Source organism: Rhinatrema bivittatum, chromosome 6 (assembly GCF_901001135.1).
Source record: "Rhinatrema bivittatum chromosome 6, aRhiBiv1.1, whole genome shotgun sequence".
In the NCBI taxonomy this organism is placed as follows: Eukaryota; Metazoa; Chordata; class Amphibia; order Gymnophiona; family Rhinatrematidae; genus Rhinatrema; species Rhinatrema bivittatum.
In genome coordinates, this window is record NC_042620.1 from 77,524,244 (window position 1) to 77,546,007 (window position 21,764).

The following is a 21,764-nucleotide window of genomic DNA, read 5'->3' on the forward strand; positions in this document are numbered from 1 at the left end:
GGCTGTAGTTACACGCTCGGAGTGCGCTCCGGTGTGTGCGCGGCTCCGAGTTGTGCGCACCGCCGCGCGCGCGACTATGGTATGCGCACAAGTTATGAGCATCGGCCGCCAGATTGTCTTGCGCGTACCGCCGAGGGGAAGGGAAGATGGCGCTGAGGAACCCTGCATGTAAGATGGCACCCCCACAAAGGTCTCCACGTGTGTGGACCCTTGCATCGGATTGAGCAGGCTGCTCAACCCGATCGGTGCTCCCTTTTTTAACTCGCCGGAGGCAGAGTTGGTACAGAGATCCGAGCTCTGGAGACCGGAGACCTAAATTTAAAGTTTCCTTCTTACCTGGTCTCGGCACTTACCGCTTATTTAATTTATTTATTTGTTGATTTTTATATACCGACATTCGTCGGAACATCATGCCGGTTTACATTGTAACAAAACGCGTGTGCATCGGACGGTCTCCAGCTGCGGGAGGAGAGGGTTTTACCTTCACCGCCGCACTCGGATGTGCACCCGCTGCCTTTCAGCCACTCTGGGAGCTAAGTCCACGCCGGGACCAAGGCACACCTCTGAGGGATACTGGAGATCACCTCAGGAATTCTCAACTGGGGAAGGAACCCTTAGGTATCACCGCAGGAGAGCGGGGCTCGATCTTCTTAAGGTAAATTTATCTTACTGCAATTTTCCTAACACTGTGCTAGTGTCCGGGATAGTGTCCGCATCTGCTAGGAGACGGAGTGATATTGAGGATGACGTCAGCTTTGAAATCTGACTCAGTCTCCCATCTGCTAGCAGAGGCGCACATAACCCACTGGTCTGAGTCCATCTGGCTACACGCTAGGAAATACCGGATATCCAAAATGCATCAGACAAAACGTTTGCCCTGCATATAGAGTACCCTAATATATTTTGTTTTATTCAGAATTTGATCAGTTCTTAATTTATAATGCTAACATATATTATTCAGAAATATGAAGCATCTTTTTCAGAAGCAGCATTATTTGGCTACATCAGAAAGTAGTTATACTGAAGCCTTGGAAATATGTGATCTTGAAGTATATATGTGAAGCCATGTAATGAAATATCTAAAGCAATTGTCGATTAGACTGACATTATGTGTACTAAGTAAAAACAAATATCAAAATACGTACATCTTCCCAGACAGCATCTAGTTCAATTGGTGGTGCAGCTTGTTTTAACATACTCTTAAACGCAGACTCTTTCCGTTTCATTTTGCGAGCTTCCTCCTTTTCCCTCTCACGTTCACGGGCCTCTGCCTTTTCTAGCAGCTGAAGAATACAAGTTACAAGCTTAATTAGATCCAATAATCAGGATAGTAAGCATAACAAGGGTTCCATGAGATAGTGCTAATTAAATGAGAAATAAAACAATATTGTGAGAATGGAAAAGTGAAACAGATTAATATTTGCAGCTGTAAAACAGTGGCAAATGGAGACTGTATAGAGATTTAGAGGATGCTGTTAATTTTATGTCAAGTACTGGGAAGCACATATTATACAGTACTCGATTTAGTTCTGGTTACTATGTTGCATGCCAGCAAAATTGTAATTATGTACTCTTAAGAAATAAAGGAAAATTAATTCCATATCTGTAATTGTTATTTTGATAGCAGTATAATGAGACACACAGATGGGTTGTCTGACCTGTGCTGTGAGTAGAGTTGGAGCAAGTGTTGGAGGCTTTTCAAGAGTTTTCTAGGAAAATGTTTTAATGTGTGAGGGTTTCACATATAACACTGGATCTGTTACGACAATTGTTTGCATAACCTTGTCAAACAACTAACTTGAACAACTAGAATAAGAAAAATCCTCAGAGAGCTGGGCGAGTACTGCTATCACAAGAGAATAATGATTACAGATAAGTACTTACCTTTTCTCACAAAACAAGCACATACAGTGGTTCCCAAACCTGCCCTATTTATCCCACAGCAGTTCAGGTTTTTAGGCTATCCACAATGAATGTGAATAAGAAATTTTTAAATAAACTGGGTCTCCAATGTATACAAATATATATCACTTATTATAAGACCCAATAGAAATAGCAGGAAACCAAAATCAAAAAAATAGGACGTGCTATATAGGAGAATTCTGTGTATGATCAAGTGTGTACCTTCATACGTAGCTGCAAAAATGTAGCTATCGTGTCTGTGAAGCCAATTACTCTAAGGCTTTAAAAATCATTAGGTACCTTGATCGTTGTTGATAATTTTTGCCACACCAATGGTGTTTACAGATGATAATTTTTTGCCACTCGAATAGTGTTTGCAAATGTTAACATGGACTTATTTGCTTGCACTTACTTTTCCACATAAGATGGTAAAAGAATTTTCATGTGTCTCGCTATGCCACTTATCTTATACTGTCCGATGAACTCAGACAGATGTGATTAAACTCTGGCGAAAATTATTTGGCCGACATCCAGATGTTTCGGAGCGAGAAGCTCCTTCTTCACGGGCTTGTTACTGCCAGGGTGTCCGGCAGCCAAGGCTGCTCTATAACATAACTGGGCTGACTATGAATCTGTGCAAGAAAATATCAGAAAAAAAGGAGAATCCCCTTAGTTATTGAAAACCACTTAACAAATGGTTGCATAGAGTGAAGAATAAAACATACTTGCTACGTGACACGGCAGCGAGAGACTGCTCTTCAGTGAAAATTTGCCCGAAAAGACTGTAAATGGTGCATAATGAGCTGCAATTAAATGCACTTGCAAAAGAATCCCCGTTATTCCCTGTCTGGGATATTTCGAGCGATGGCAATGCTGCAACTCATAGAGGCTGCAAAAGTTTTGTGAAAAATACAGAGAAACTTATTAAACTTGAAGGGGAGATCACCAAAATTATTTGTACGTACTGTGTAGAGCCAGAAGTACTCACTGTGAACTTGTAGGACGGCACTCGGTAAAAAAGCTGTCATACCTTTAGCGGGCTCGAAAGACGCTGTCAACGGCGCTATATTTAAAGGGGATTCCTCCGTGTCATAGGTGATGACGACTACGTGACGTCAGAGATCTGAATATCGCAAAAAAAATTTGGTGAATCTTAAATCAAGGAAAACCATTCTATTTTGTCATTTAGACCGGAGGGTTCCAGGGTATTAAGACGGTGTATCCAAGCATTTTCCTTTTGATTCAATAAATTGACTCTGTCACCTCCTCGCACGATGCTTGTACATGCTCAATTATTGCCCATTTAAAATCACTGAATGCATGTCCATGGCGTATCCTGATCTTACGTTTAGTCTGCCCGATGTAAACCTTTGGACAGGGACACTGAAGGGCATAGATAACAAAATCAGTGTTGCAGTTGACATCGCATATGTGAGCTTAACTTGAAATCCCGTAGTGGGATCGCATCAACTGGTGCCTTGGTGTGCTTGTGCACAGAAGGAACATTTCCCACACGGAGTTTGGCCTGAGGTGACAGGTGGTCTTAATTCTGGATATGATGCTCGAATGACTCGTCTAATATTCTGGCCTCTTGAGTAGACAAACATGGGTACTTTATGAAATATTGAGTGTGGACTGAGAACACACCAATGATACACAAAACACTGAATAACCCTCCGTGTCGTCCTATCATATCAGCAAATGGTTCTATTTTGGAACCTCTGGCACAATTTGTAGACCATTTTCTACAACCAGAGGTAAAATTGGCCAGATCGTTCGTGCAAGATACGTCAGATATGTTACAAAAACTAGCCAAATTACAGCATCTTCCACAACAATCATGGTTAGTCACTTTAGATATAGAGGCACTCTATACTAATATACTACAAATAGAAGCTTTATCTCTCATTAAAGAGATACTCACACGAAGAGTTCGACCGCATAGGATTCCCTCCAGTTTCCTAATTAGACTGTCAGAAATCATCCTGTTCCACAACTATTTTTCTTTTGAAAAACAATATTACCTGCAGACACATGGAGTTGCTATGGGATCTCCAGTAGCCCCTGATGTAGCTAATCTTTTTGTTGCACGATTCGAAGAATCCATCATTTACACCACACCACAGTTTGTCAACATCATACTGTGGTCAAGATATATTGATGACATTTTTTTCATTTGGACAAGTACTGAGGCAGCGCTGCTTTCCTTTCATTCGTGGTTAAACACATCCCACCCTAACCTTAAATTCACGCTTACTTATCATCAAGCAAGTATATCATATTTGGACATACAGATCATCAAGCATCTCCATCCATGTTTATTCTCCAGTTTACATCTCCATCCATGTTTATTCTCCAGTTTTTCCTGTCCTTTATTTCCTGGCTACACTAGCCTCCAAGTTCTTTCCCCCTGTTATTTGTAACTGCGCTTCGGCCTTCTTGTTATATGGTTTCTTGTTAAGTTAACCCCCAAGTTTGATGTAAACCGGCCTGATATGAAGCTTGTCATGAAGTTCGGTATAGAAAAATGTTAAATAAATAAATAAATAAATAAGGTTCCAAGTTACAAACCACTCTATTTAGAAAGCCCACAGACAGAAACAACTTTTTACGGTTTGATAGTCATCATCCAAGACGATTTAAAGAGGGCCTTCCAGTAGGCCAATTCTTCCGCATCCACAGGCTGTGTTCAGATGAGGATGAATTTAATCACCAAGCAGAATTATTAGCATCAAGGTTTCAAGCCCGAGGATATCCAAAACGTGTCATCACTCACGCACACAAAAGAGCTACTTTCTCTGACAGAGAATCATTGTTACAATACAAACAAAAACCCATGGTCTCTGATCTCACCTGTGTATTGCAACATTCGCAACTCACACCTTGGGTCAGGCAGATCCTTCTTAAACATTGGTGTGTTCTCAGTCCACATTCAATATTTCATAAAGTACCCATGTTTGTCTACTCAAGAGGCCAGAATATTAGACGAGTCATTCGAGCATCATATCCAGAATTAAGACCACCTGTCACCTCAGGCCAAACTCCGTGTGGGAAATGTTCCTTCTGTGCACAAGCACAGCAAGGCACCAGTTGGTGCGATCCCACTACGGGATTTCAAGTTAAGCTCACATGCGATGTCAACTGCAACACTGATTTTATCTATGCCCTTCAGTGTCCCTGTCCAAAGGTTTACATCGGGCGGACTAAACGTAAGATCAGGATACGCCTTATTGAACATAAATGTGGGATCAACAATCATGATCTCAAGGCTCCAGCAGTTAAACATTGCATTGACCATGGACATACATTCAGTGATTTTAAATGGGCAATAATTGAGCATGTACAAGCATCGTGGCGAGGAGGTGACAGAGTCAATTTATTGAATCAAAAGGAAAATGCTTGGATACACCGTCTTAATACCCTGGAACCCTCCGGTCTAAATGACAAAATAGAATGGTTTTCCTTGATTTAAGATTCACCAAATTTTTTTTTGCAATATTCAGATCTCTGATGTCACGTAGTCGTCATCACCTATGACACGGAGGAATCCCCTTTAATTATGGCGCCGTTGACAGCGTCTTTCGAGCCCGCTAAAGGTATGACAGCTTTTTTACCGAGTGCCGTCCTACAAGTTCACAGTGAGTACTTCTGGCTCTACACAGTACGTACAAATAATTTTGGTGATCTCCCCTTCAAGTTTAATATGTTTCTCTGTATTTTTCACAAAACCTTTGCAGCCTCTATGAGTTGCAGCATTGCCATCGCTCGAAATATCCCAGACAGGGAATAACGGGGATTCTTTTGCAAGTGCATTTAATTGCAGCTCATTATGCACCATTTACAGTCTTTTCGGACAAATTTTCACTGAAGAGCAGTCTCTCGCTGCCGTGTCACGTAGCAAGTATGTTTTATTCTTCACTCTATGCAACCATTTGTTAAGTGGTTTTCAATAACTAAGGGGATTCTCCTTTTTTTCTGATATTTTCTTGCACAGATTCATAGTCAGCCCAGTCATGTTATAGAGCAGCCTTGGCTGCCGGACACCCTGGCAGTAACAAGCCCGTGAAGAAGGAGCTTCTCGCTCCGAAACATCTGGATGTCGGCCAAATAATTTTCGCCAGAGTTTAATCACATCCGTCTGAGTTCATCGGACAGTATAAGATAAGTGGCATAGCGAGACACATGAAAATTCTTTTACCATCTTATGTGGAAAAGTAAGTGCAAGCAAATAAGTCCATGTTAACATTTGCAAACACTATTCGAGTGGCAAAAAAGTATCATCTGTAAACACCATTGGTGTGGCAAAAATTATCAACAACGATCAAGGTACCTAATGATTTTTAAAGCCTTAGAGTAATTGGCTTCACAGACACGATAGCTACATTTTTGCAGCTACGTATGAAGGTACACACTTGATCATACTCAGAATTCTCCTATATAGCACGTCCTATTTTTTTACAAATATATATCAGCACATTCACTGTGGATATCCTGAAAATCCAACTGGCTGTGGGGGGTCAACAGAAAAAGTTTAAGAAATTAATGACATACATCAGGCTATATAAAGCAGAGTTGCTTACCTGTAACAGGTGCTCTCCTAAGATAACAGGATGTTAGCCCTCACACATGGGTGACATCAGATGGAGCCTGGCATGGAAAACTTTGACTGACACACTGAGCATGCCCAGCATGCCACTATCCATGCATCCACGCGGGGTCACTCTTCAGTCTTATAACATAGAATTTGTGAAAACTAAAACAAAAGAAACCCAACTCTGGCGTGGTGGGTGGGTTTTGTGAGGACTAACATCTTGCTGTCCTTGGAGAACACCTGTTACAGGTAAGCCACTCTGCTTTCTCCAAGGACAAGCAGGAAGGTAGTCCTCACACATTTAGCTACAGGCCGCTTCCAACATACGCAGCATTTAACAGGTGCAAATGTGCACAACAACTAGAACACAGGGAGTGAGCCTGCAACCCAAAGAAAGGGCATGAGGTAGGAAGAGTTGGGTCTTCAAGGCTGAAATAGATTATGGAGGACCAACTGACTGAAATGACTATCACATCGTCCATCTTTATCCAGAGAATAATGAGAGGCGAATGTGTGGAGTGAACCCCAAGTTGCCGTCCTGCAGATCTCGTGTACGGGTACCGCACGCAAGTGAGCCACTGAAACTAACCTGGCTCGAAACGAATGAGCCTCGATGTGGCCCTCAAACTGTAGTCCCGCTTGCGAATAGCAGAAAGAAATACAGTCTGCTAGCCAATGGGATAAGGTCTGTTTGGACACTGCAACTCCCGACCTGTTCCTGTCAAAGGAGACAAAGAGTTGAGTGGACTGGCGGTGAGGTGCTGTTCATTCCAGGTAAAAAGCCAGGGGAGTGGGAGAGCGTTTCCGCCCAAATCTGCGCAGCTTCTTGACACAAAAGGAAGGAGCCTGCGCCTCCCTGCTTGTTGATGTACCACATGGCCACCTGGCTGTCCGTCTGAATCAGGATGACGTGATTTGATAGGCAATCCTGAAAAGCTCTGAGAGCATATCGCATTGCTCGAAGCTCCAGGAAATTTATCTGGTGTTTGGCTTCCTCTGGAGACCAAGATCCTTGTGTCTGTAGATCGTTCACATGAGCTCCCCACCCGAGGTTGGAAGCGTCGGTGGTGAGAATGAGTTGAGGATCTGGTAGGTGAAAAGGCAGTCCCCTGGAGGAGATTGTTCTGATCTTTCTACCAGGCGAGAGACAGACGGAGTGAGTCGGTGATGTGGACAATGGTTGACAGAGGCTGAGTCGCTTGAATCCATTGTGACCTCAGAGTCCAATGCATGACTCTCATGGCCAGGCGGACCATTGATGTGAGATGGACTGAGGACGCCATGTGTCCGAGAAGGACAAGGAATTGCCGAGCTGTTGCTATATACTGAGACTGCAACTGACGAGCGAGGGACACGAGGGTTTGCACTCGTTGAGGTAGAAAGGCTTTTGCCTTTTCAGGTGTCCAAGTCTGCCTCAATGAGCGACAAGGTTTGAGATGGGACTAAATAGGATTTCTCGTAATTGGCAAGAAATCCTAGAGAAATTAGAGTGTGTAGGGTCAAATCCAGGGACGATCGAGCGGCTTGCTGGGTTGGGGCCCTGATTAACCAGTCGTCTAGATAGGGGTAGACGTGAATACCTTCTTTCCTGAGAAAGGCTGCGACAACTACGAGACATTGGTAAAGACTCGTGGTGCCGATGCTAGGCCGAATGGAAGCACCCGGTATTGATAGTGCCTTGGGCCTTCTAAAAACCGGAGGTACTTGCGATGAGCTGGAGCTATCGCAATGTGGGTGTATGCGTCCTGGAGGTCCAGAGAGCAGAGCCAGTCTCCTCTTTGTAGAAGAGGTAGAAGCGAGCCCAAGGTTACCATCTTGAACTTTTCCCACTGGAGGTACTTGTTGAGGGCATGTAGATCCAGAATTGGACGAAGCCCCCCGGATTTTTTGGGGATCAAAATGTACTGGGAATAGAACCCTAGGCCTTGTTGCGAAAGAGGGACGGGTTCTATTGCTCTTAACTGGAAAAGAAGGGAAACCTCCTGCTCCAGAAGGACAGAATGGTCGGTTACTCTCCACGCTTGTAGAGGTGTTGATTCCGGTGGAAGAGCAAGAACGTTCACGTGGTAACTGTGAGCAATGATTGCTAGCACCCATTGGTCGGTTGTGATTGATTGCCACGACCTCCCACTGGTATGCCTGGCAGAGGAATCAGGCTGCTGCTCTCCAAGGGAAAGTCAAAAACCTGAAGCAGGCCCCGGCTGAGGAGCTGCTTGTGGCTTTTGCTTCCGGGGCTTGCGAGGCTGAGATGTTTGATAAGGCCTCGTAACTCGGGACCTTGTTGGTGGAGGATAGTACTTCCTTGGGCGGAAGAATGACTTCTTAGAGTCCTTCTTGAAGGGTTGTCTAGAGGGGAAGTCAGAAGGTATCGATGAGAGCTGTTTGAGGGTCTCATGATGGTCCTTTAACTCAGCCATTATTTGCTGAATCTGTTCACCCAACAGATTATCTCCTATACAGGGTAGGTCAGAAAGCCTGTCTTGTACTTCTGGGCGAAGGTCAGAAGACGTGAGCCAGGCCCAGCATCTTGCCGAAATGGCAGTTGCAGACACTCTAGTGGAGGTGTCGAAGATATCGTAAGCTGTTCTTATCTCATGCTTTCCTGCCTCAAAGCCCTTGTTGACAAGGATTTGAAGCTGTTCTTGGAATTGGTCAGGCAGGGTTTCAGAGAAGTCCTGTATTTGCTTGAAAATGACCCTGTTGTATTGGGTCATGTACAGCTGATAAGAAGCAATTCTGGAGATGAGCATGGCCCCTTGGAACACTCGTCGACCGATATTGTCTAGGAACTTGTGTTCCTTAACAGGAGGGGTAGAGGAGTGAGGCTTCGTCCTTTTTGCTTTCTTTTGAGCTGATTCTACCACAACTGAGTGGTGGTCGAGCTGAGATTTTTGAAAGCCAGGGGCTGACTGTACTAGATAGGTAGTGTCAGCCTTTCTGTGTATTGGGGCAATGGATCCAGGGTTTTCCCAGTTTTTTTTGAGTAGGTCAAGAAGAACTTGATGAATGGGAATAGAAGTGATCACTTTAGGGCCATCTAGGAACTGGAGAAGCTCCATCATCTGGTGCCTATCATCTTGCTCCGTCTGAAGCTGAAAAGGGACCAATTCCGACATTTCCTTCACAAAATTAATGAAAGGTCCTCTGGAGGAGAACACTTTCTACTTTCAGTAGGAGAGGGAGATGAAGGTAAGACATCGGTGTCTGTGGAAGTATCATCACCCCAGGTGTCATAAGGATCAGTAGGCTGACATGTAGGACGAGAAGGGAGTTGGATACCCGAAGGGCCCGGCTGAGGCTCCGAGAAAATCGAAGGAATCACCGGGGGCACCGTGGACGGCCTGGGGGGTATCGGTGCCAGCATCAAAGGCATCGATGGCGCCGATGTGCATATTGCCCCCGATGAATGAATCGGTGGCGAGGGACGACATGGCATCGATGGCTGAGGCAATACCCCCGAAGGAGGAATGCGGAACGGTGTTTCTCCTCCCGATGAAGCTATCATCGGGGAGCGCACCGGAGCCATCGGAGACCCGGGAATCACCAGCAGAAGGGCAGTCATGAGCACCTCCATCTGGGATAGCAGCGGTGCCAGCGCTGCTGGAATCGGGTCGGTGACCGGTTCCACTCTCGGTGCCGGAGGAACCTGGAGTCGTTGCATCGCCTTGGCGATGGCCTCCTGGACCAGCCGGTCCAGTTCTTCCCGGAGACCTGGGGCAATGAGCCCCGGTTCCGTGACGGAAGAGGGAGGTTGAGGCACAGTCGGAGGGACCACCTTTACAGGCGGAATCGCGACTCCCAAAACCCCGATCGGGTGAGGGTGGCCTCGGTGACCTGGTCGCAGGAATGGTCTGTGCCGTTCCTGGATGGGGCTTCTTCGATGGTGGCTCGGACGGTGGCGAAGTCGATGATTTCGCTCCCTTGACGGTCCAAGACTTACGATGCCGATGGCGATGTTACTCCCTACGATCCCCTCGATCTTGAGGGGGAGAAACGGGAGTTGATGACCGTGAAGACGTCGATGGCGGGCGGTCACCGGATGGTTGTCGATGCTGGTGCGACTTCGACGGTGCCGGTTCCGATGAAGTCGATGCGAAGGACGGCGTCGGGGTGTGAGCACGGAAAAGGAGTCCCATCTTCTCCATTCTGGCTTTGCGACCTGTTGGTGTCATGAGGGCACATTTGATGCAAGTCAGGACATCATGCTCACGGCCTAAACACATTACACAGACTCCATGAGGGTCTGTGATAGACATGGTGCGAGTACAGTCCGGGCACAGACGAAACCCTGACGCCATGGCCATAGAAAAATCGAGCCGCGGTACGGTCGACAGCCAGTAGGCCGCGAGGGCCAAACTAGACGGTAATTGACGAAAAACGGTGAAAAACTTACCGGAGTACTGCGGCCTGAAAAAAGTTAGAGGGGGGACCCCTGTGGGGCAATTTAATTTTAATTAACTCCATGAGGAAAATTCCTGTCAGGAATCTCTTCAGAGTTCCTAAACCACGAGGCTACTGCTGCGCGGAAAAAAGAAGACTGAAGGGGGACCCCCTGCTGGCTGCAGGGTTAGTGCCATGCTGGGCATGCCCAGTAGGGGCCAGTCAAAGTTCTGGAAACTTTGACAGAAGTTTTCCGTGATTGGGCTCCATCCTGATGATGTCACCCATATGTGAGGACTACCATCCTGCTTGTCCTGTGAGAATCATCAAGACAAAATAAACACATGTATTTCCAACCCCTTATATATTATACATTAACAGTGGAAGGGCTCAACACTCCCCACACTGATCAAGCTTATATCTACTAATTCTGAATTAATCCTCTGACAAAGAAGCTGAAGATAGTCAGGGACCTTTTTATCACAACTTAGAAATCAGCAATTGGTACAGCTATATTGTCCTTAAGTCGAGCCTTTAATGCCAGTTTCATTTTGTTCATCAGCAAAGAAGGCAAGAAGCCCGACCGTCCAAGCCTAACTATTCTAGATGACATCCTTGAGCTAATGCCACAGCCCAGGTCTTCATGGCCTTGTCTCAGACACTTGAAACAAACCTGTTGATGATCATTGATGTACATTTTCTATTTGCACTTGGGACAGAACATGATGCCAAAGGCCTGCTTCTGAAACATAGGAGGTAAACTGATAATGTAGAATCAGACATTTTTCCTCCCTGCAAAGATAGACTGAAGAAATGAAAAATGTTGCTAAGCGGCTTGCAGCCACACTAAAGAAAAAAAGGCAGATTGGCTTAACAGAACTTTAAAAGTTCCAAAAACACTAACTTGTATAATCTAGGGAGATATAGGCAAAAGAGCCTGAAGAAAGATGTCAGCTTCTGAAGCTCTGCCTCCTTAGAAGAAAAAATGAGTCAGATCTTAGTGGACAAAAATGAACTGAGGGGAGCCACTGGGCTGCAGGAAACACCACACAGGGACAGTGAAAAGCCTTTAAGCCCTTTTCAGAAAGCTCTGGAAGAATCTGTTTATTTGGTAAAATACATAGTATTATGATCCAAGTGTAAGACAGTGACCTGGCTTTATCTTCAGAGACTTATATATACCCATTTAACTAACAAAAAATTGTTACAAAATAATAGAAATGGACAAATACAGGAATGGAATAAGGCCTCAATCAAATTCAAAATATCCAGAAATGGAGATATTACTTATCTGAATTTTGTTTTCCTTAGTGTAGACAGATGGATTCAGGACCAGTGGGTTTATGCTCCCCTGCCAGCAGACAGACGGAGCAAGCTGATGTCACAGTGTATATATATATAGCCCTGCAATGACCCCAGCCTGCCAGTATTCTCTTCAAAAGCAACTGTGGACAGACTAGCAAAAAACGATTAAAAACATGATTAAAAACAGATAACTAGAACTGTACTCAACCAGCTATAAACAATAAACTCACATAAGATTCCAGGTACCCCAAGTTAGGGACTGGATGTACACTTACCAGTAATCCCTTGGGACCCAGAGCCCCACAGTCAACAATTGACACACACATACGGTAGCTGAGGGCGGGAAACTGAGTCCATCCATCTACACTAAGGAAAACGAAATTATCAAGTAATTTCTTCATTTCCTAGAATGTAGATGGATGGACTCAGGACCAGTGGGATGTAGCAAAGCTACTCCCCAGCAGGGTAGGAGGCTGCCTGTGGTCCAGTCAACACCTCACGTGCAAAGGCTGCATCCACCAGGACCTGCACATCCAGACGATAAAACCTGGAAAAAGTGTGTAAGGAGGGCCGCATTGCAGCTCGGCAGATATTGACAGAATACAACAGACCTCCCCCCATGACACTACCTGAGCCCTAGTGGAATGAGCTTTAACATGAGTAGGCGACAGCTTTCCAACATCCAAATACATGGCTGTGACCACCTCCTTAACCCAACGAGCTATGGTAGCCTGCGAAGCCGGAACACCCTGCTTACTCCCCCCCATGGAGAACAAACAAGCGATCAGTCTTTCAAAAAGACTCAGAGACCTCCAGATACTGCATGACAAAACGATTAACATCCAAAGGGTGCAAAAGGCAAAACTCCTCCGCATCCCTGGCCTTATCCAGGAATGGCAAGGAGATGGACTGATTCAAATGAAAGTCCGAGACTACCATGGGCAAGAAGGATGAAACAGTATGCAGCTGTAACACCCTCAGAGTCACCCGAAGGAACGGCTCCCTGAAAGACAAGGCCTGCAGCTCTGAAATCTGATGCATAAAACATATAGCCACCAGGAACACAGTCTTCAAAATCAACAACTATAAGGAAAAGCTACGCAGTGGTTGGAACGTAGGATCTGCCAAGAAGTCCAGCACTAAATTAAGATTCCACAAGGGGACCTGTAACCTCAAGGAAGGCCTAAGGTGCTTCACTCCCTTCAAAAATTGGGCCACATCAGGATGAGACAACAAGGAAACACCATTCACCAGGCCTCTGAAACAGGCAAGAGCCACAACCTGCACCTTCAAGGAATTAACTGGACTGGACTTGCCCTCAGCTGGATTACATCATCTCTTAGCAATAGGCAATACAAAATCAAAATTGGAAATCAATCCAAAGTCATTCCCCTTAATCAGGGTGTCCCGCAAGGCTCCTGACTATCATCTGCCCTATTCAATATCTACCTATTGCCCCCTCTGCCACCTACTATCTGAATTTGATCTCCCACACTTTATATACGCTGATGATGTGCAGATACTCATACCAGTTAACAACTCCCTACCCAAGGCCATCAACACCTGAGAATTCACTTTACTCGCAATTAACAATCTTCTATCCAACATACATCTTGCTCTCAACTGCCAAAACAGAGCTCTTGCTCATCACACTGCAAGATAACACTGATATCTCCCCCCTCCCCACGCCCCCAGCATCAATCTCATTCACCCAGCATGTTAGAGACCTTGGGGTCACCCTAGACAATCATGTGAATTTCAAAAACTTCAACAATTCCACACTTAAAGAGTGCTTTTTCAAACTACACACCTTGAAAAAACTAAAACCCCTCCTTCATCTCTCCGATTTTCGTACAGTACTGCAGGCAACTATTTTCTCAAAAATAGACTATTGCAACTCCCTTCTCCTAGGTCTCCCTAAAAACACCATCCACCCATTCTAAATCCTTCAAAACGTTACCGCTCGCATCCTCACTAACACCCGTAGAAATGAACACATATCACCTGTCCTCCAGGATCTACACTGGCTCCCCATTAGACACCTTATCCGATACAAAACCCTCTCCATCATCCACAAAGCCCTTTGTAATCCTGACATGAATTGGCTCAAAGAAACATTAATATTCCACACTTCCTCAAGACCGACCAGAAATCAATACCTGGCAACCTTACGCATACCCTTTCCCAAACTCTACAACCTTGCATCCACTAAAGCTCGATCACTGTCCATAGCCGGGCCTGCGCTGTGGAACTCTATGCCAGTTAGTCTATGCCAGGAACTCTGCCCAAAGAAATTTAAGCAGAAGCTAAAAACCTGGCTATTCAAACAGGCATATACCATACCAGACTGAATCCTATTCAGGCATCTCGCTCCTTTCTTGCCCACCCACCTCTGGTTCCCCCCATAATCCTGATGATTCTCCTCTCTGCCCCCTAGTCCCTTCTTCTAAAGACTCGCATTTACAAAGATTTCTCTGTAAAATAGTGTAAAATGCTGTAAAATAAGCTCTTGTTCCCCATTTTAAGTTTAGCTCATGTTATCCGCATTTGCATTCAGTTCGAGTTACATTTAGTTCATTTACAGTCAGTTCATTTTACTCGCATATATGAAGAGTTATATGTAAAGCATTTTACACTAAGTTCTTGTTTCAATGTAAACCGATGTGATACTCACAGTGTATGTCGGTATATAAAATCGCTAAATAAATAAAATAAATAAAAAATAAATTAAGGGCCAAGCCTTTATTCAATCCATCCTGCAAAAAATCCAGAATGAGAAGGATCTTAACTGAGCGAGGAAGATCAATTCGCTCCTCACACCAGGCCTAAAAAAATCTCCAAATCCACACATAAGCCAAGGAAGAGAAAACTTGCGAGCACAGAGTAAAGTGGCAATCCCCACAGAGGAATAACCATGCTTTAACAGGCGAGCTCTCTCAAGGGCCAAACCGTAAGACAGAATAGAGTCAGATCCTTGTTTAGAACCTGCCCTGTTGAAACAGATCCATGTGTGGCAGAAGACGAAGGGGGGCCTCCATCAGGAGTCGCTGCAAATCTGCATTTCACGGATGCCTGGGTGAGTACTAGCCCCCTGTGGCCTTTGATCTTGCTAAGTATCCTACCCAGCAAAGGCCACGGAGGAAAGGCATAAAACAATCTGTCTTCTGGCCAGACCTGTATGAAAGCATCTATTCCTAGGGACCATGGATCTCTCCTGTGACTGTAGAAGTGAGGAACCTTCACATTTCAAGAAGTCACCAGCAGGTCTAGGAATAGAAGACCCCAGCGATCCACAATTAGCTGAAATGCCTTGGCTAACAACATGCACTCTCCTGGGTCCAGATTTTCCCTGCTGAGAAAGTCAGCTCTTACATTGTCTTTTCGTGCAATGTGAGTGTGAGATCATCTGCAGATGACCTTCCACCCATGCCATCAGCTGGTCTACTTCCTGCGACCCTTGTTGGCTCTTGGTTCCTCCCTGGCAATTGATATAGGCCAATGCCTATATCAATTGCCATCCGATATCATGCCATCCACTTGATTCCGATATCATGCCATCCACTTGATTCCGCAGCCTGTGGCTGAACTGCAAGCATGTCAGCTATATCGCCCGGGCCTCTAGGAGACTGATGTTCCAGCATGACTCTTCGGCATTCCAGCGCCCCTGGGCCGTTAACTCCAGACAGTGACCCTCCCCCCCCCCCCAACTGTGGAGACTTGCATCTTTCGTAAGTATCAACCAGGCTGGAGAGGACAAAGGAACTCCCTTTCTCAGATGAACCTCCTGCAACCACCACTGAAAACGGGAGCAGATTTCCATCTGCAAGTAGAGCCGAACTGTATAATTCTGAGACAGCATGACACCACTTTCAGGGTAGCTGCCATCAAGCTGAATACCTGTAGGTAGGACCACACTGAGGGCGTATGGTGTTCATCAATGACGCACTTGAGATATCACTGGACCCGAACTTCCGGTAGGAAAACTCTGTCCTGTCCCATTTCAAACCAGAACCCCAGATACTCCAAAGACTGTGATGGTTGAAAACTGGTCTTGGTCAGGTTCACCTCCCAACCGAGATCCTGCAGTAAGGAGATCATCTTGTGAGTCACCAGGCGGCTATCTTCCTGAGAGTTGGCTCGAATCAGCCAGTCGCCCAAATATGGGTGCATAAGGATTCCTTCTTTTCGCAAGGCCGCCACTACCGCCACCATAATCTTGGAAAATGTTCTGGAAGCGGTAGCTAGACCAAAAGGCTATGCCCAAAATTTATAATAGCGCCCCAGCATCACAAAGCGTAGAAAGCCTTGTTATTCCAATTGGATGGGAATATGAAGGTAAGCCTCTGACAGACCTAAGGAAGTCAGAAATTCTCGACTGCACCGCCATTATTACAGAGTGTAAGGTTTCCATTCGAAAATGAGTCACTTTCAAGCGTTGGTTGACCCTCTTGAGATCCAAGATGGGATGAAAGGAGCCCTCCTTCTTGGGCACAACAAAAATAATGGAATATCGCCCCATACTTTGATAGGTGGGCACAGGAACCACAGCCCTTAGTCTGATGAGCCTTTGAAGCATGAACTCCACTGCCTGCTTCTTCTGTGAGGAGTGGCAAGGGAACATCATGAACATGTCACAAGGATTACTGCAAAATTCCAGTGCATACCCTTCATGTATCACCTCCTGGACATACTGGTCTGACATGATCTCGACCAACCTCTGATAAAAGATGTCCCCTATTTCCTGTTCCGGAAGGTGGGTTGGCAAATCTTCATTGGGAAGCTTGGGCAGGTCCACTACCCGAGCCCGCTCCACTCCTGGGCTGCCGGGGACAAAAGGACTGAGACCTACCGAAAAGAAGAGTCCGCTGAAAGTTCATCTCTCTGTAGGGATGAAAATGCCTGAAACCCCGGAAACTACCCTCATACCAAAGGGGTGCTGTAATATTTCTTATCCTCCGGCAATTAAGGCACCGGAGACTCACCCCACTTACTGGCCAGTTTCTCTAACTCGCTGTCAAACAAGGTGAGCCTTTAAAGGGCATCTTGGTAAGATTGGCTTTGGAAGCTGTAACAGCTGACCAATTTCGCAATCAGAGTTGACGCATGGCCGCTATCACCGAAGCCACTCCTTTGGCCAAGGTCTGGACCAAATCACAGTCTGCATCTGCTAAAAAGGCAGCAGGCTCCATAACTGCTCTAGAATTCCCTCCAGACTCATCAACCTCCTGAGAGAGAAGCAGACAAGATCTCGCCACTAGGGCACAACAGGAGGCAATCTGTAAATTCATCGCCACTGCAAAGGCTTAAGAATAGCCTCAAGCCTTCTATCATGTACATTCTTGAAGGCCGCTCCTCCCTCTACAAAGATAGTCATCTGCTTAGACACAGCACATACCAGAGCATCCACTTTGGGAAAACGCAAACGCTCTCTCACAGCCTGATCCAGGGGATACAGGCCTTCCAATGTCTGACCCCCTTTAAAATTTGCCTCTGTGGCATCCCATTCCAGATCAATCAAATCCTGGATGGCATCTATCATGAGGAAAAAAAAGAGGCTTTACATAAGGAAACCAAAATGGGATTCTTCCTCAGCTCTGACATAGCATCTGAACCAGGAACACCCAGCTGTTTCAAGTTCTGGGAGATCAAGGCCAGCAGTTTATCCCTATGAAAGAACCGAAACATGATTCAATATGGTTCCAGCCCTGGCGGAATTTCCCCATCTTCCAGGGAATCAAGATCAACCTCATCATCAGTGCAATCTGGATTCCTGTTGGGAACACCCACAGGGAGCTGAGGCAAGCCCTGGCACTTAAGCATTGGAGGGAGGAGCCACCAGCTGAGGGTCCGATTGGACAGAAATGGGGGAAGCGGAGGACTGCGCCTGAAGAAAGGCTTCTAATCCTTGAAACAATTCCACCCAAGTAAAAGCAGCTGGGTCTAGACCAAGCCCAGAAGGAATTGGAGCTGGTCCCACAGAACTGCCCTTGCCATCAGAAGAGTCATTCAAGGGAGAACCAAGATCTGGCATCCCCCAAGTCAAGGCTGTGACGAACTCATCATCAGAATGGGAAGAGTCAGGCTTAGCAAAATCAGAGGAAGATAACTCTCCCTGAGCGCCTGAGCAGTGGTGACAAGTTAGAAGCCAGGTCAGGCTAAGAAGTCCTAATATGACAGGCAACATAAATATGAAGATGCTTAGGCTTCTTGCTTACCAGCGCCATCACTGCAGTAAACGTGTGTCGGAAAGGCTTGCGCTCAAAAATGAAATGCACCCAAAATATATGCGCCTAGAAGAAAGCACAGCAAGGCGCATGCACAACCTGTATGCCAAGTTAAGCATGTAAAAAGGTTTGTGTGCGTAAAATGCATACCCAAAAACAGAGCGCACAATGCGTGCGCAGAGCCAACATACTGCACACACCAATGGCCTATAGAGGGCAGAAGAACATGCACAAGTGCGCACGAAACGGATGCCGTGGCCTACCATGCTGCTCAACCCGCCAGGCTGCCCAGTTCCCCAATTCCAATGGAAGTAGGAACGAGATTCAGCACGACGCGTTGAGAATGGAGACTGGAGGAAATCCTGAAACCCCTCTAACTGTCTCTGATTCAGGTAAAATTATTTTTTTTAAACCTTACCTAAGCTCAGTGCTTACTGGCTGAGTACAGAGATGGTCTCCAGCTGCAGGGGGAGAGGGCATCTGCTGTCACCACCGCATTCGGCCTCCTGCACCCGCTGCCTTTCAGCTGAACTAGCAGCTAAGTCCATGCTGGGAAAACCACCTACCGGACCAAGGCACACCTCTGAGGGCCCTCGGAAATCGCCTCAGGAATTCTCAACTGGGGAAGGGACCTTTATGTATCACCGCAGGAGAGCAGGGCTCTCTTTTCCAGAATTTAGAATTTCAAATTTTTCCTTTCAAAAAGCTCAAAGCAATCCCCATAGGGAGATGCACGTCCACCATCTGCTGGAGACAGAGAATACTTGTAGGCTGGGATCACGTCAGCTTGCTCCATCTCTCTGGCAGCGGAGCATAAACCCAATGGTCCTGAGTCCATCTGTCTACATGCCAGGAAATAGTTTCCTTTACACAAAGACGACTGTAGAATTAACTACCTTGGCAAATAATCCAAACAGTAAAGTATGAAGCACTAATAAAAGACTATTGAGATCATAAAGCTGCCTTAAATCCATAATCTTTTTAATATTAACACTATTCAAAAAATGAATATATATTACTAAAAAGGGTTTAACTTATCACAGGAAGATATTGCACTCAATACAATACTAAAGCAAAACAAAAGACAAGCAAACAAAAATGAAGTGTAAATCATATTATAGTGGTGGGCAGTCATGACTAATCTGACAATACCTGAATATTAGGTGGTCTTTCTTCAAATATCTAAGTTGATAATGGGCAAATAACTTTTCTGTTTTTAATATATTATACAACTATACCTTCTATCTAAATATTCATGTCTATTAATGCCATTAACTATAATTTTGCTGTGAGTCCTCTGTCAAAATTCAACAGAACTGCTAAATGTAGCAATTTAGCAATTCTGTTGAGTTTTGAAGGAGGCTGGAAATCTACTTGCTTATTGAAGCCCAGATTTTAAAAGGGCTTCACGCGTAAATTTCGGGGTTTACGTGTGTGGCTGGGCCTTGAGCGTGCCGTGCGCATTTTACAAACAGCCCGGTCAAGCATGTAAACCCCGGTATGCACAGATGTGCTGGGCGAGGGAAAAGGGGTAGCCCGGGGGAGGGGCATGGTTTGGGCAAGGACAGCGCCACTAGCCGCTGTCCTGGGGAAGTGCGCCAGCAGCTGGAGCACACAGATTACTTCTGCTCTGGAGGAGCAGTAAGTATTAAAATAAAAAGATTAGGGATAGTTCGGGTAGGTTTAGGGGGTGGGGAGGGGAAGAGGGAGAAAGGATAGAGTTAGATGTAGGAAAGTTCCCTTCCAGTCCGCTCCTTAATTGGAGCAGAGTGGGAGGGAACTGGGGGAGGCATGATTGCATTGCAGCACGTTGCTTTGTAGAATTCCCTTCCCCCTGTGCGTGCGGCTATCGGATTTTATAACATGCGGCGTGCATGTTATAAAATTGGCGCGCGCACATGGACGTGCACTCACGCCTTTTAAAATTGACCAGTTAGTGATTATTTACTCCATTTTATATTTAGCAGTTTCTAATAAAACTCAGTGCAGATTACAAAATACATTCATAAAAACAAAAGAAAACATATAAACAATAAACATTTAAAACTGACATAACGTACAACAAAATCATACAACATGGAAACTAAATTATAAAACACATGCTAACAATCTGCACTTTCTAGTCTGGAAAAGCATGAGCAAATAAAACATCTTTCACTCTCTCTAAACTTTAAGTAGGAACCCTCATTCTTAACCTCAATAGGATCACTTCCACCTAAAAAAATGTAACTTTAGCTATTCAGTTCCTCTCTCATTTCAAGTTGTCTCTTTCTTCATAAAGGATAATACTCTTCACTACCTCAGTAACCAAGGTGATATGTTGACAAATATTGCAGCAGGCAGTATTAACAATGCAAATATATTCAGCTATTTTTCTAACATTTCAGGAGAAAAATTGTTCCACAACACTTTGAGATTTTTGTAATTGGTACATGCGAAAAATCAAGCTCTCATTGTAACAGATATCAGGAATACTTGAAAAAATTCACAGATGTAATGCAACTAAGATTTGGCCATAATCTGAGAGAACGGATAGTCTTGAAAAGGCTTGAAGAACAGCTTTAACTTACACTGTTGAAAGCCAGTTTGATATTTCCAGCATCTAAGGTAGTTGCTCGTTTGGTTGAACTGATAACCATAACAAAATCTTCAAAAGTAGTATTAATTTCAACCACAAATGCTTTATCCTACAAAACAGTTAAAATATTTTTTAAAATACAATAACTTTTTTCCATTCAGAATTTTTTAAATTTCAAAGTCTATCAAAAAGTAATATGAGATTAGCTCCTCACCCTCAAAATATCTTTAATTATCTTTTTTTCATCGTGATAGCGTGCTTTCAGATCTTCAACATAAAACTTGAAAAGATCAAGAGCTGTTGACCCTAGAGTAAAAAAAAAATCCTCAAAGTATTTTATAAAGAAATGATAAAAAAAAAAAAAGCAATGATATTACTACTAGCTGCATTTATTACACTGTGTATGGAAAGAAAATAAAAGTTTACCTGGTTGGCCAAGCATGTTACTAAATCTGATGTCTGAACTTATGGTTGGATACAGTTCCATCCATGATGACATAGAATGCAGTTGTCCATGTTCATGCAGCTCATCCAAAAATATCTGCAAAATAAGGCAATAAAAGTTTTGCAAAAAATTTAAAAAAACCTAGCGAATTATTAACTTTTCCACACCTCTACTAAATGTCATTCATATAGGGGCGGATTTTAAAAGCCCTGCTCGCGTAAATCCGCCCGGATTTACGCGAGCAGGGCCTTGTGCGCCGGCACGCCTATTTTCCATAGGCCTGCCGGCGCGTGCAGAGCCCCGGGACTCGCATAAGTCCCGGGGTTTTTTGTCGGGGGC

General features: G+C 44.9%; 1 protein-coding gene across 2 annotated transcripts in view; it reads right to left on the minus strand.

Moving 5' to 3' along the window:
• The window catches only part of PRPF40A (pre-mRNA processing factor 40 homolog A), a 391,586-nt gene that overhangs the window by 96,997 nt on the left and 272,825 nt on the right, over positions 1-21,764 (minus strand). For both annotated transcript variants that reach the window (XM_029605503.1, XM_029605504.1), the window contains exons 18-21: positions 21,407-21,521; positions 21,195-21,286; positions 20,973-21,089; positions 1,146-1,283 (exon numbers count right to left, since the gene is read on the minus strand). In XM_029605503.1, coding sequence (XP_029461363.1) covers positions 1,146-1,283; positions 20,973-21,089; positions 21,195-21,286; positions 21,407-21,521 — 462 coding nt within the window. The remainder of the gene's footprint in view (positions 1-1,145; positions 1,284-20,972; positions 21,090-21,194; positions 21,287-21,406; positions 21,522-21,764) is intronic.